Source organism: Rhinichthys klamathensis, unplaced genomic scaffold (genome assembly GCF_029890125.1).
Source record: "Rhinichthys klamathensis goyatoka isolate OS25496 unplaced genomic scaffold, OSU_Roscu_1.1 h1tg000325l_1, whole genome shotgun sequence".
NCBI classification, from domain to species: Eukaryota; Metazoa; Chordata; class Actinopteri; order Cypriniformes; family Leuciscidae; genus Rhinichthys; species Rhinichthys klamathensis.
In genome coordinates, this window is record NW_026606840.1 from 4,226,425 (window position 1) to 4,241,565 (window position 15,141).

The 15,141-nt window shown below is 38.7% G+C and overlaps 1 protein-coding gene across 14 annotated transcripts in view; it reads left to right on the top strand.

The window, feature by feature from the left end:
- The window catches only part of tenm3 (teneurin transmembrane protein 3), a 685,400-nt gene that overhangs the window by 625,638 nt on the left and 44,621 nt on the right, over positions 1–15,141 (top strand). For 8 of the 14 annotated variants that reach the window (XM_056271755.1, XM_056271754.1, XM_056271758.1 and 5 more), the window contains 6 exons: positions 1,185–1,208; positions 2,261–2,281; positions 3,364–3,510; positions 5,248–5,464; positions 10,738–10,857; positions 13,720–13,981. In XM_056271755.1, the coding sequence (XP_056127730.1) occupies positions 1,185–1,208; positions 2,261–2,281; positions 3,364–3,510; positions 5,248–5,464; positions 10,738–10,857; positions 13,720–13,981 (791 nt within the window). The remainder of the gene's footprint in view (positions 1–1,184; positions 1,209–2,260; positions 2,282–3,363; positions 3,511–5,247; positions 5,465–10,737; positions 10,858–13,719; positions 13,982–15,141) is intronic. The other 6 variants (XM_056271760.1, XM_056271761.1, XM_056271763.1 and 3 more) reach the window with 2 other exon arrangements.

Consider the following 15,141-nt stretch of genomic DNA (forward strand, 5'->3'; position numbering starts at 1 on the left):
TCTCTCACACACACACACACACACACACACACACAACCTCTCAATCAGTTTCAACCACACACAGTCGTCTTCCATCCACACAAGAGTGTCTTCCTTAAGAACATAATCCAGCTAATGAATCCTCTGCATAGTAGCGTTGTTATGCTTGTATTAAAAGGTGACCTTTTATTTAAGATGATTTGTTGTGACTTAGCATATGTAATGTTATGACACGCCACACAGGGTTTCTCCCAAAGCCTTGTCAGAAATCATTTCATTTAGCCACAGGAAGGAGATGATTGCTCTCATACACATGCGGATGATTCAGAGCTTATCCATACAGTATTCCCACCAACACACACTTCTTTTTTTTTTTCACTAAGGGCCATATAATATTTCACTCACACACTGAGAGGCTCAAGGATAATAGACCTGATGTGATGACAATGTGAAACGTGAAATAGCAAACATACAGCAGGATTCCTGAACCACATGTCAATCATCGGGATGCAATTTCCAATTAGCATGTGAGGCCCCGTTCGGTGCGCTTTTCTAACAGTACTGTAAATCCCATGATGCCTATGTTATTTACTTTATGCATTATGAGTGATAGTGTCACACATTTGAAAACCGATTTATGGGAACGCTCAGTGAATACCGAACAGGAAGAGTGAGTCATTTTCTACGGGGGTGTTGTTTTTCATTTGTTCCACAAACCTTTGGGCTCTGAGAACCACAGAAGTCCAAGACTGATCAGTGGACGTGTTTTTGCTTGATTTAACCCAGTGCTAGTTTTTGTAAAGGAGTTGTAAAGTGCACTGAAAAACATTTGGTGTATGATTTATTTTGAAACAATTTTCACTCAGAAATTGCTTGTAAAATTCCCAAAGAAATGGGAAGTGAATTAAATGTGATATTTTGAAGTAGAAAGCCTGAAATTGTGTTGTTGTTTTTTTTAAATCCATGTTTTATTTACAACTTATATATATATTGATGTGAGAAAGGAAAAATCAGTTAGCATGTCTACTCGTTTTGAATGTCTGTCAATAGAACATGCACATGCACTTTTGAAATTACGACATCTTCCAGCAGTACTAAAAAAGCTCTTAGTTTCTGTATGTGGTTTTCAGGTTGACTTGTCTTTTCACACCTTTTTAACATCCTCTTTCTCTTCCTTTTTCTTCTTCTTCTTGCTCCCTGTAAAGCTCACCCGGAGACGTATGTCCAAGGTACTGTATCTTTCCTCCTTTTTCTCTCTCTCATTCTCTCTCCCTTGAGCTCTTGTGTCCCGGATTGAGGTCTTTATGACATTTTTATGGCGCATTAATAACCTCTTCTCTCTCTCTCTCTCTCCTCTGCGTGTCTGCTATTATTGTGATTCTTCATTGGCTTCTTTTTTTGGACTGTCAGAAATCCAATCCAATGTCCTCAGTGCTCTCCTTGGCTAATGTTCCAACTTCTGCAGAACCATCCCCCCGCCACAGCTAAATCACCACTGCTCCACATCTGCAGTTTAGCACCTCCTCCGTGTCCCAGAGTCGCACTCACGTTCGTTTTGAAAACAATAGTGCGCCATGAAACCTGCACGCAAATGACGATCAGCCATGTTTATTTTATAATGAACTACGAGCTGGCGGTGTAAACGGAGATCAAGTGAAGAGATACTTGCAAATTCTTGTTTACTGTTACTGAGGTGTTTTTGGAAATGATTTCACAGGGCTAAATCAGTGCTAAGCCAAGTGTGATTCTAGACTCGCATACTGGCATATGGTGCATCAGACCGCCAAGATTATTTTTTTTTACCATTTAAGATGTTTCTTAAACTCTTACGGGCTTACTTTGATACTTTTGCTCCAAACCTCAATATGTTAGCTCGGAACAGGTTTTCCGCTTGTTTTTATTATGTTTTACCACATTCCATGTTGCTTTTTTTTCATTTTCTCACTCATACAATGCTAAACCGACATAGCACGTAGTGCATCTCAGTATGGTATTTATTCATGCGTTGAGTAACACAATATACACGCTGTGGCAATCCTCCAGACAGAGTCGGCCAAAGTCGAAACAGCTCCCACTCCTCTTTCAACATATCGCCTTCCTTCTTCTCAAAGCCCTTCTTTCCTTTCCTCCTTCTCTTTATGGTCATTTGCTTCCTTTCTCTCTCTTTTCTTTCCCTTTTGTGTTTTTGTGTTCTGAATCGTCCTTCACTTGGACTCAAGTGCTCAGATTTTTTTTGTTAATTTTCTTTCCCGAATTTTCCTCCCTCCCGGCCCCATAATAGGAGAGAGGATAGGATTTAAAGGTAATGCATACCAAAGCCCCAAGGAGACTGTCACAAGCAATCACTCTGCTGTCTCTCTGTGTCTTTCTTTCTTTTCTTGTTTCTTGCTTTCTTTCTTTCTCCCTCCTTCACTTTTTTGTCTTGAAGCACGATGTCAGCGTGTCTATGTTCTAGTCTCCTCGCTCTATTTATTGTTGTCCTTTATATCTGCCAAATTCATCATTGTTTGTCTTGAACAAGCCACAAACACACACACACGCAATTACTGACACGCGCGCACACACACACACACACACACCTGTGGTCCTTGAGTTTTGTTTGGGAATCCTGTGGGTCCTGTCTCCATGCATCCCGCAGCCTGACCCCTGGTGTTTGTTAGCCTAGCTTCTCCCACAGTCCTCCCCTTCCCTCCCCCTGGCCTCTCTCGCTTTCCTCTGATTCCGTCCGGCGGAATGTGACCTGGGCAGAAAGTATAGCGCTGGAGGCACACACTCTCTCGCCAGCTCAGATGTCCACCCTATACTTTATGCCACTGGGATTCTCTGTGTGCCGTAGCTTCACATGGATGCCATTGCTGATTTATGATTCCCTCACCCTTTTATATCCCTTCCTTTGATCTCTTCTTCTAAATTCAATTTTTTTTCTTTTAATTGATTTTCTTTAAATCAATTTTTCATTTGGATTCCTCAATCAGTTCTTTTTCCTTTTGAATCTCACCTTGATTTTCTCACAAACGTATGCCATCCCTTTTGAAATGATTGGTTGTGTTGAGAGAGAACATCCGTTACATCCATGTGAATCTACAGCCTCTGTGCATCTCTCTAGGCCTGTTTGAAGTCCAGCGTCAGTCTGTGTTCACCTTTAAACATTTACTTTCATTCTCGACGATGTCAGTGTATCTCTGTTTGGATTACCATTTGTGTTTCACAAGTCGAAGACACACTGTGGCCACGTATATGTCGATTTTTAACTGCAACAGAACAACTTTCAGAGAGAATACTGTCATACAAATTTTAAAACACACACATAGGGACTCAGTCCAAAACACATTTGAAGATGCACACGCCCGTACTAGTGTATGACGGCTCTGTCTGTCTCTGCAGAGGGATGTCCAGGTCTGTGCAACAGTAATGGCCGCTGCACCCTGGATCAGAACGGCTGGCATTGTGTCTGCCAACCAGGCTGGAGAGGGGCTGGATGTGACGTTGCCATGGAGACGCTCTGCGCAGACGGCAAGGACAATGAAGGAGGTGAGGTCACCGGTGACTGGACGCATAAATGTTATAAAATTTAAATGGGATGCATATGGGAAAGTGTATGTAAATATCACATACATATTTGTCAATGATAATCAGGTCAAGTATGTCACCCTGATGGAAACGGTAAAATGTGCATGTTTAATTGTTTATGAGACAACTGACATATTGTGACATTGTAATTTCTTCACCCTCGGTAAAAGTCATGATAAATTAAGTTTAGTAAGTAAAGTTTTTAAGCAGGTTTTAAAGACACCAAAACTTGAGAAAACGGAGAGAAACAGAAAAGTAACATATATTGATTTGGAAGAGTCATGCTATTTCTCACTGTTGTATCCCATCAGAATATAGCACACAAGACATGACCTAAGACCAAAGACAAGTAAATCTCAAAACTGGAGGTTAGCTTGGAGTCTGAAGGTTCTACTTCTAGTCTTGACAGACATCAGGGAGACCGACTATGACTGAGCATCTCTTTTTACTTGCATTCAACAAAAATGACAAGCCTGCTCAAGGGGCAAGTCGTGAATCCTTCTCCACTGATCTTGCATTCAGGGCGTGTGTGTCTGGATGCAGAACGTTTTGGTACATGTGAGGTTCTGTTGCACGCTTGAGGTCCAGAATGCGGTCTAGGTCTAAAAATCTTCTCCACTGAGCTGAATGCATGAACCTTTAAACACAGCCCAATTCCAAAGCATTTGAGGAGATTGTTTTTCTAGTTGGAGATAATGCGGTCTGTAACATCTTAAATCTGAAGGATTTACAGTCCTCTGGAAGCCTGAAAAGAAGCTTTGAAGTTTTTCCAAAGCGGAAAGAAAAATATACAGTAAGGTTATGATATATCCTCAGTCGTACAGTAATCGTGCCACGTTTTGCAGATTTTCTTTGAATTTGGCTTCCTTTCAATAGCTATTACAAAGAGGTACTGTAAAAAGATCAGAACATAAAGTTCTTTACCTAAACAAACAAAAAATAAATGCGTTTCTCCTTAAATACACATACATGTCCAAAGATCCCATTACGTGACCTCTGTTTTGTGTGACCTATACGCAAGCTATGCTAACAGATTCTGCTCCCTCTAGAGGAACCTTTGCATGTGCGTGTTGACTTTGGCCGTAGCGGACCGGATTTAAAGCAGCGTGAGAGTTACGAGAGGTCCAGATCTCACATGAAGTTGCGTGGTGCTTTTGGCAGGGGGTGCCGGGACCCTCGTAAGGCAAAACAAACAGTCAGACACTCTGCCTCGGATCTCACCAGAGCAGTGTCAGCTCAGGGTGCTGTAAAAAAAGAATTGGTCTCATACTGATTAGCGCAACAAAAGTGCGTGTTTGCACATGTGTTCTTTTACAACCCCCCTGTGACCGTGTGCCAGATGTACACAGGGCTTTTTATAAACTAGCTGAGACGGATGGCAGAGGTTTATGGCACTTACCTGCGGGAGATCAGATCGCATTTCCACACAAAGCATTAACCAGGTGTATACTGATAGAGGCAAGAGAGTCTTGACAATGTGTAAGAAGAAAGAGAAGATATTGCTGTCATGTTTCTGACCCTAAAGGTGAAAGAACTAATGGGTGGATGATGTATGAAGCATAGATGCAAAATCGTTTCAATTTCCTCACACTATAAGTGTGTGACGGGATCTGTAAGACAGGACACAGGATATATACTATAAGACTCTTGAACTTTTTTATGTGCATTGTTAAGTGAGGTGTGTGTCTGTGTGTGCAGATGGCCTGGTGGACTGTATGGATCCAGACTGTTGCCTGCAAAGCTCGTGTCAGACTCAACCCTTCTGCCGTGGCTCTCCTGACCCCATCGACATCATCAGCCAGAACCAACCCACAAGCCCACAGCAAGCCGCCCAGTCATTCTATCAGCAAATCAGCTTCCTCATTGGCCCAGAGAGCACGCATGTCATTAACGGAGACAACCCGTTTAACAGAAGGTATGGCTGTATCAGGGCTCATCAATAAGGTTTGAGCCTTATCGGGCAAGTGATGAACTACATCTTACATTGATCATTTAAAAATGTTTTATACCAGCCCAACTTGAACAGGGGGGTTTTCGTGGTCTCTTGAGTGTTGTGAGTTCAGTGAGTATTTGAAGTAAAGTAATGCTGCTGGATGATACGTTTTCACTTAGATCAGTTCAAATCGATAGAAAATGGATCAAAAACTGACTTTCTTCTCAGGGTTAACAGCTGCAAGGAAAACTATCGTTAGTTCTCGGTTTCCTCCTAATTCTTTATCAAAACAACAATGATTGTCCTATTTTATAGATAGTGTTCATTTGGAGCGATCCACTCCCTTAAACAATAGAGCAAAGCCAACTATTTTGCACTGGAACCGAACTCATGACAGCTTGATTTCCATTCTTAAAACTTAAGTGATCTAAAGGTATTGGATAGGAGAGTATACTAAGAAAAAATGAAGGCAAATGGGAGTGCAGGTTCTCTTGTTTCTTTTTTCTCCTCCATTTTGATAGACCTTAATTACCTTTATTTCAACAGACACTTTCTTCCTGTAAATCATTTATCTCTGAAATTATGTATATAGTTCTTTTATTTGATTTATTATTCTTTATGAACTGTATATGTACATCTGTTTCTCTTATGTATATCTGTTTTATTTTTGTTATGAGTTATGTCCTCCACGCTGAATTAAGTCTAACAAATAAATTGTTAGTGTTAATGCTGTTAACTTTGTTTGTAAGAAAAGCACAATAAAGTTATGGTAAAAAAAATGGATAAAGAATTATAGACCAATCAGTAGCCTAAATGGTTCACACAATGAGCCATTATCATTACCTTAAGCCATATTGTTTCCAGCAAATATGGGATGTTATAGCTGTCGTGGAGTTGATTTAACCCTAACAGATATATAGCAGGGAACTGAACTTTGATGAAAAATATATGTTAAATATCATATAGTTAATAAAAAAAAAACACAGACACTATTTATCATACTTGGGGTGAGGCCAGCGCAGCACAAGTACATATCTAAATTTCTGAACCAACTGATCTATAGCTGAAAAGGATTCTTAATGTCTAACAATTAAAAAATACTGAAGAGCAGCACTTGTTCATGGTGGCTTATGATGTGAATTTTATGAATTCAGTTTCTGCTTTGCGAGCGACCATGTGCGTGAACCACCATTAATAAAAAAGAAAAAAACATTACTCCCTACAATTGCTTCTAACAGCCCTCTTAAAGACTTCATACAGTTGCCATGGAAACAGATGTGCTGACAAAACCTCATAAGAACCGTGTGACCGGGGTTACAGAGAGAAAGATATTCTGAAGTTGCATTAAAGTGTAATTTACAAATGATGCGCCTCAATTTGCATTGTGTATGTGAGAGCACCATAACAGTTATTGGAAAGAGATGTTAGATCTGATAATAGCCTGCTTGAATAAGCACTGCTATTAATTAAGTTGTCACATCCAGAGAGTGGGTTTGTCCAAAGCATCGTCTCTATGTTTGCTTGAATGGATATAATAATTTATTAGTTGTCATGGTCAGCTGCCTTCATGGCTCTGGTTTACCTTATTCATTCCTTTTGCTCTGTCAATTAAGCGCCTGTTGCTATTTCAAGTCCCTCCGTGCAAATCTCCTTTTTTTTAAACGTAATTTCCTTCATGTGCAAGATTCAGTGAGTAAGCTAATATCGGCGGAAACCAGGAATAAAAACACGAAGCAGACTGACTGATCTTCTGCGACACCACAAATGCTCGCAGTCACGTTTCAATTTGACTGATACGTGATAATAATGCAATCACGATCAGTTTGTTTATCTCGTTCCCTGCCTCCTATGCACAACTCAATGCACATGTTCTGTTAAGATGGAAATCACATTAAAGTTAGCTTGATTACTCTCAAAAATTGCTTGGCAACTGCGATTCGGTCATGACAGATAACACGATTAGCTACAACAAAGAGTTTAATAGGCCCAATGCTGGTGCCCCATATGTGAGGACATTAAACCTTTAAGTACCTCTGTGGCAAGATAAAGACTGATCTGATAAGGGGAGGTGTAGACTAATGTGATTTAAAAATAAATGCACAAACCCACGCGGGGCACATCTGCACTGAATATCGGTCATTTTGGCTGGAGAGTTTGTTTGGCAGTCATCGAATGTAACACAAACCATGTGTGCCAGACTCCCTCATCCTCCTAGCTCATGATAAAATAGAATAATCGCTCGCTAAATAATACAGATGTTTAAGTAAACATTACAGTCTCTGGTTTTTGTATTCATTGAAGTTTGAAGTTTAGTTCGATTTGTACGTTTTTTGTTTAAAAAGGACAAATGGTGATAAAAAGACACAGCACAGATATATATTTTGGCTGACTGAGGAAAGGCCGTTATTGGGAATAATGATATGTATAGTACCTGTCAAAAGTTTGGAAACATTTCCATTTTTTATGTTTTTGAAAGAAGTCTCTTATGCTCACCAAGGGGGATGCATTTATTGAATCAAAATACAGTAATATCAGTAATATTGTGAAATATTACAATTTAAAACGATTGTTTTTTTAGTTTTTTTTAAGTATTTATTCCTGTGATGGTAAAAGCAGAATTACCAGAATTACTCCTGTCTTCAGTGTCACATGATGCTTCAGAAATCATTCTAATATGCTGATTTGCTGCTCAAGAAACATTTCTTATGATTAGCAATGTTGAAAACAGATTTGCTGCTTAACAAAAGAGAGATATTAATACTTTTATTCATCAAGTTTGCATTAAATTGATCAAGTGACAGTGAAGACGTGTATAATCTTACAAAAGATTTGTATTTAATAAATGCAAAACAATGCATTTATAACAACAATTTATCAAAAACAATTTATCAAAAACCCTGAAAAAAAAGTATCACCATTTCCACAAAAATGTTAAGCAGCACAACTGCATTGATAATCAGAATATGAAATGTTTCTTGAGCACCAAATCAGTATATTAGAATGATTTCTGAAGGATCATGTGACACTGAAGATACTGAAAATTCAGCTTTTTCATCACATGAATGAATAAAAATTTAAAATATATTAAAATAGAAAACAGTTTAATTTGTAATAATATTTATGTTTTTACTGTATTTTTGATTAAATAAATGCAGGCTTGGTGAGCATGAGAAACTTTAAAAACATTTTATTTTTATTTTTTTTATGTTTCCAAACTTTTGACAGATACTGTATATCTCCTTATTCTGCCTTCTGGGTCAACAAGGTTTCAAAGAAAATCCCGCTAAGAAAAAGTTGTTTGTGTGTTTCCTCAGGGTAACTACCTATTGATTTACAGCATAAACATTGTAAAACACCCTATATATCCCAGCAGCCTCACTCCAGATGTATCTCCTATGTCATATTCAGCCGTCCGTTCACTTGAACGCCTGGCTCAGCAAACCCCTGCCTGTGTACATGAAAATGTCTTGTTTTTATTTTGCTACATGCTTCCCAGCACTAAGGGGCCTTTTAAGCAGATTAAGCTTATGCGTGGTGCATGTTGGCAAAATAGAAGGTGTTTTAAGCAGTGAGGTTTGGATGGAAAACAACGGGAGCATTGAGAGGGTCAGCGTCCAGAAGATGGTAGATGTCCACCTGGATCCAGCCATAATCCTTGTGATGGCATCATCGTGAAGGTGATTAGAGAGAGAAAAGGGAAGAAATGGAAAGCTATTAGAGGCTGTATATGGTCTTTAAAAAATGTTGTAAAATCCATTGATCATTATGGTGTTACTCTGAAGTTTTTTTGCCAGGATTTTTATGGTTTTGATTATTTCAAAACTATTATATATATATATATATATAAATTCTTTGTATTTCATTTAAAATGCATTTTAGACTATTCATATTTTTATTGTTTTTGTGCATTTTACAGTACACATTTGTAGTTTTAGTTTTTACATTTTTGCACACTTAAAGGGATAGCTCACCCCAAAACGAAAATCTTGTCGTCATGGTGGCCTCAAAGCATGTGGTATGCAGAGCTACAGTAATAGTTGTGTGTTGTGGTGTTCAGGGTAAAAGAGAGAGAAATACAGCACTGAGAGGGTGAATTACAGCATGCTTTTAGGACACTCAGGCTGTGGCAGCTAACACTGGACACTATTGTTTTATTATCTCACACAAAGCAAATGGGATTTCTGAGTTACGGTCACATCATGAGGAATGGCAGCTTATTTATGGAATGTTTACCTGTGCCTGTGACCCTGGGGTCATTTCCACACTTCCCTTATCACAGCTTCAAGCGAGGGGCAACGCCACACTTTGATTCACTGCTGCTCTGCTGATTAGGCCCCCAGAAAAACAGTAATGACCTGGAAAATCATCCAATAAGTAGAGCGAGGTGTCCTCGGCTCGGCACTGCGGTGAAGTGACTCTCTGCCTTCCTGCCATTGATTAACAGCTAAAGCAGATCTCTCCCACTCATCCTGCCCAAAACAACCCAGCCTCTGATTAACTACATGGTTGCTTTGCTATTTTGTTAGCAATGTCAATTGATTTAAAAATAATAATATTTGTAATCAAATTAGATATGCTAATAATAAATTAATTGCAATTGTTTAAATATATCAGTATCTACTGAGAAATATAATAAGGTGATTCAGATCATTTGATTAAATTAAAATAATATATTTTAAATTATTTCTCTCTGTACAAGTGCGCTCTGGTCATTCAGTCATGCCTCAGTTCAACAGTTTAAGTAAAAATATTTAAAAATGTATCTTGTCAGTTTAATTCTATTGCACCTGTTGCTTTAAACTGACTGCTCTATTTTTGTGTGTGTGATTTGAAAGTCAAGTGTTTATCAAAAAACGAATTGATAACGCAGAATTCATAAGTATTTAAGGTATTTATTCCCCGGGTTGGAAAGTTACAGTTCTTTAATAAACAAAAGCCTTGGACACATTGATCCTTATAAAGCTCTTTGAAGGAAAAGCTGCCTTGGGAATTAAGCACATAAGAATCCCACTGCAGCCTTTAGGGGACTGAATTATGGCGGTCTACAGAGACAGGGGCGCAAGAGTCACATAAATAAGCAAAGAGTGAGTGTGTGTGAGAGAGACAGACTTTGTGCGCTTTCTCGTTATTTACAGTGGATTAGACATTTTAACATCGCAGTGAAAGCTTAGTGAATCCATGGTCAGTCATGCTGTAAATCATATTAATAGTGTGTGTTTTTTTTTTTTTACCAACTGTGTGTGTTTGTTTTGCAGCCTGGTGTCCATTATCAGAGGGCAGGTGCTCACTGCAGATGGTACACCCCTTATCGGAGTCAACGTGTCCTTTGTGCACTACCCAGACCATGGATTCACCATCACACGGCAGGATGGCATGTAGGTTGAAAACACAATCAGACACATATTCTATATACACTTCCATACTGTTTCTGTCCTTGAATAACTAAATGCCATAATACAGCACAGGGTATAGATGTCACCAAAACCATCTGTTTAGTACTTATGCATAAATATACATAAATGTGTGAAAACCTTTTGACTGAATACAAAATGTTTTTATTGAATACACAATTGAATAACCTTATGGCTCCACAACTGTGTGTGTGTGTGTGTGTGTGTGTGTGTGTGTGTGTGTGTGTGTGTGTGTGTGTGTGTGTGTGTGTGTGTGTGTGTGTGTGTGTGTGTGTGTGTGTGTGTGTGTGTGTGTGTGTGTGTGTGTGCGCGCGTGCGTGCGTGCGTGCGTGTGTGTGTTTTATAGCGTGCTGTCTTATCTACCAAGATCATCTCATGAAAATGTCAGGCATTGCTTCAGGAAGCAGTGCTTTAGCAAACAGCCTGTTTAAAATGCATTGGATTTACAAGGGTGGAATCAATCAGCCAATGGGCTGCACTCTCCCGTACTGTTAAACCAATCCCGGTATTATTAAGGAGCTGCAGCGCCGCAATCATGAAGGCCTCATGACTGTAACCAGCAAACTCTTTATGCAGACATCTTTGTTCAAGGAGAAGGAACTGTTAGGACCCACCATCATGTTCTGTCATTTGTCAGTGCTGAATGGCTAAAAGGCAGCAATCAAGCAGAGAGGAAATGAAATTTGAATTAAAGTCAGTGCAATTAAAGATAGAATCACAGAAAGGGGCATTTAGGTGCAGTTGATGGACTCTACGGGGTCAAGTTTTTAAAGAAATAGTTAAATGGAAAATGAAAATTCTGTTTTTATAAATTCACCTGCATGTCGTTCCTATAACCGGTATGACTTACTTTCTTCTGTGGCGCACAAAAGGTGTCATTAACATCAGACCTGATGCAACACATCTAAGGGTGCCATATTTGATTTGAGGGCTACAGTGGACGATTTTTAGTTGAATTTCAATCTGTTTATTACACAAAGCTTCAGAAGATTTGAAATTTCACAAAACGGCTATTTTTTTGGTACTTCATTGTTACTTTGGTTTGGAACCAGTGTTATTTATATACTATTATAGTATTAATTAATATTTTGAATTAGCTTTTATTTATTTTGATTTTTTTCAGTTTAATTTTAATTTTGTTATGTGCTTTTGTCATTTTTTTTTATTTTTTTTTATATATATTTCTATTTAGTTTTATTTCAGTTTTAGTCATTTTTGTTTTTCTACTTAAACGGTCACACTTTAGATTAGGGTCCAATTCCCACTATTATCTACGACTTTTGCCTCAATAAACTCGTAACTACTGCCTATTAATAGTTAGTAAGTTAGTTGTTAAGTTTAGATTTTGGGTAGGATTAAGGAATGTAGAATAAGGTCATGGAAAATAAGCCTTATAAATGTGCTTTATAAGTACTAATAAACAGCCAATATCCTAGTAATATGCGTGCTAATAAGAAACTAGTTAATAGTGAGAATTGGACTCCAAAACGAAAGTGTAACCACTTAAACTTCTTTTATTTAGTTGCTAAAGCAACATTTTTAATTTTGTAAGAATTTGTTTAATCTATTGTTCATATTTTATTTAATCTTTATTTCAATTAACAAAAACGATTTTAATAGTTTTAGTTAACAATAACAACACTGTTTGGAACCTGACAGCACTCGTCGCCATTCACTTTCATTATATGGATATGGGCAGGATATTCTTCAAGAATTCTACTTTATGTTCTATAGAACAACAAACATCCAAATAAACATCCAGACATCATACTTGATAATGACATAATAACCGAATTTTGGGGTGATTTTGGCACCTCCTATATTTGTTTTCTATTAAGTGAGAAAAAGAGGGCATTAGCACACATAACAGCAATGAGGAGAGGGGTTTAACTGTATCAGTGCATCACCGAGATAGACGGAGAGAGGTTTTAGAAAGAGACTTCCAGAGAGATGTTTAATAGAAAATGTGATGAGAGAAGAGGTTGAACTGGAGAGAGAAACCCCAGACTGAATGAGAGAGAGTACAGGGGGTAGGCTATAGATAGAGGGAGTGTGTCCGAGATTAGCCCACTCAGCCAGCTGTTGCAGCTCTTGAACACCACAGCGGGGCAGGCCGTAAAAAAATGGCAGTGGATAATCATGCCCACACCTCTTCCACATCCACTTACTTCAACAGGGAATCAGAGTACCAGCCACGCAGCTGTTAGGGACCAATCACCAGCAGCCTCTCCTTCAGAGCTGCTCAGATGCTCTGCGTGTGTGTGTGTGTGTGTGTGTGTGTGTGTGTGCACGCTTGAGCAAATCTTTACGCTTCTATGTGCATATTTTCTGCCCTATCTTGCTTTCCCCCCTGCAGCCGTTGCTAAATATTGGAATATAGGACAGTTCGCTCAGTTCCTGACTCATTTCCCTTCTAATAAGGCTCTCATGGCAACCGAGAGAGAGAGAGAGAGCCGAGGGAGAGTTTTGGCTTTTACACAAATGCATGATAAAAAGGCACATTATCATGCATTTTTTACCGTGGCAAGGCCCTGTGTCAGGAAGGAAAGGGCCTTCTTAGAAACTCTTGGCTCAGAGGAGACACGCACTGGGATCAAGAAGGTTAAAGGAAGAGACAATTAAACCAGGTCTAGCCGTCAGTTCTCATGTCTAATTCATCTCAGTTACTCACTCTATCACCTCCACAGTACATTACCTGCATATTACGCATACCTAATGAGGAGAGTATGACAGCCCTATTGTTTTTTAAATGTGTATATCATTTTATACATAATGTAGAAGCTAAGTATTGATATTTATAAATACACCCCTGTTTTATCTGTGCAGGTTTGACATTCTGGCCAATGGTGGTGCATCACTGACACTGAGCTTCGAGCGGGCGCCATTTCTGACACAGTTCCGTACAGTATGGATCCCGTGGAATGTCTTCTACGTAATGGACATGCTGGTAATGAAGAAAGAGGAGAACGATATCCCTAGCTGCGACTTGAGTGGCTTCATTCGACCCAGCCCTCTCATCGTGGCCACACCCCTCTCCACCTTCTTCAGATCCTCACCCGAAAACGGCCCCATCATTCCAGAAACACAGGTAAGGCTTACTTTGACTCCTTAAATCAAGGTGATTGTGAGATTTCAAACTTGCAAGCCACAATGTGGATGATGCAGATCTCCAAATCTGAAACAATCCTTCCCACCAAAGTGATCATTTTGGTCAGCTGAAAACTAAATGATAATTTATTTACATATTCAGCAGAGGGTATCATATGGCAGTTGGCAGTATGAATCTGCAATTGAGTCTAGACGAGCAAGAAGGGGCCTTTGAGAACAGTGATGGCACTAAAAAAAACTTGAGGAAACAGTCTGTTCTCTTTCCTCATCCTGCACCCAGCATGCAGTACTCAGAGGAAAAACTGTTTTAAATATTAGTGTGGCGCTTGAAAGACATAGAAATCACTACAGCCCTCGGCGTAACCCCACATATTGAGGAGATATTGGTCAGCATTTTATATCCTCTTGCACACCCTCCTTTTGTTCCTTTTATAGTGCAAATCCGCACACACTATCCCCTACATAATCTGTGTAAAATGACTCGAGCCTCTTGCTGCCTGTCTGTAAAAATGAAAGCTGGACCCACATCAGACCAAATAAAGCACCATGTCTTTGGGGAAATGAATATAAAACATGCTTAGTTTGTGTCTTGCACAAAACAATTCCTAAGGTCTTAAAGGAATAGTTCACTCAAAAATGAAAATTCTGCTATTATCCTCACCCCCTTGTTTTTCAAAACCCATGTGATTTTCGTTGTTTGTGAAACACAACAGGTATATACAAAAAAATATATATATAATGAAACTGAATGAGAATTAAAGGTGTTTAATTTGTAAATGAGTCAGTATTTTGTTTTTAATGAATCGAATTAATGATTCACTCATGCAGTTAAGTGCTTGTTGGAGATGTTGCCAAAGAGCTTTCGTATGGCTTCAGAAGAATATAACATATAATTCATATGGACTACTTAATACTTTCATGATACATTTATCGTGCTTTTGCTCCCCATTCATTGTAATTGTATGGAAAACAGTGACCAGCTCTTTTTTTAAAATGCATAATTTTGTCTTCCACAAAAGAAAGATGAGAAAAAAAGAAATGAAATAATTCATTGTTGAGTGAACAGATCCTTTAAAACTAATTGTAGGTAGTTATAAAAAGAAAGGCAAAATAAACGTTGATAGTGAATGCTTTTTCCTG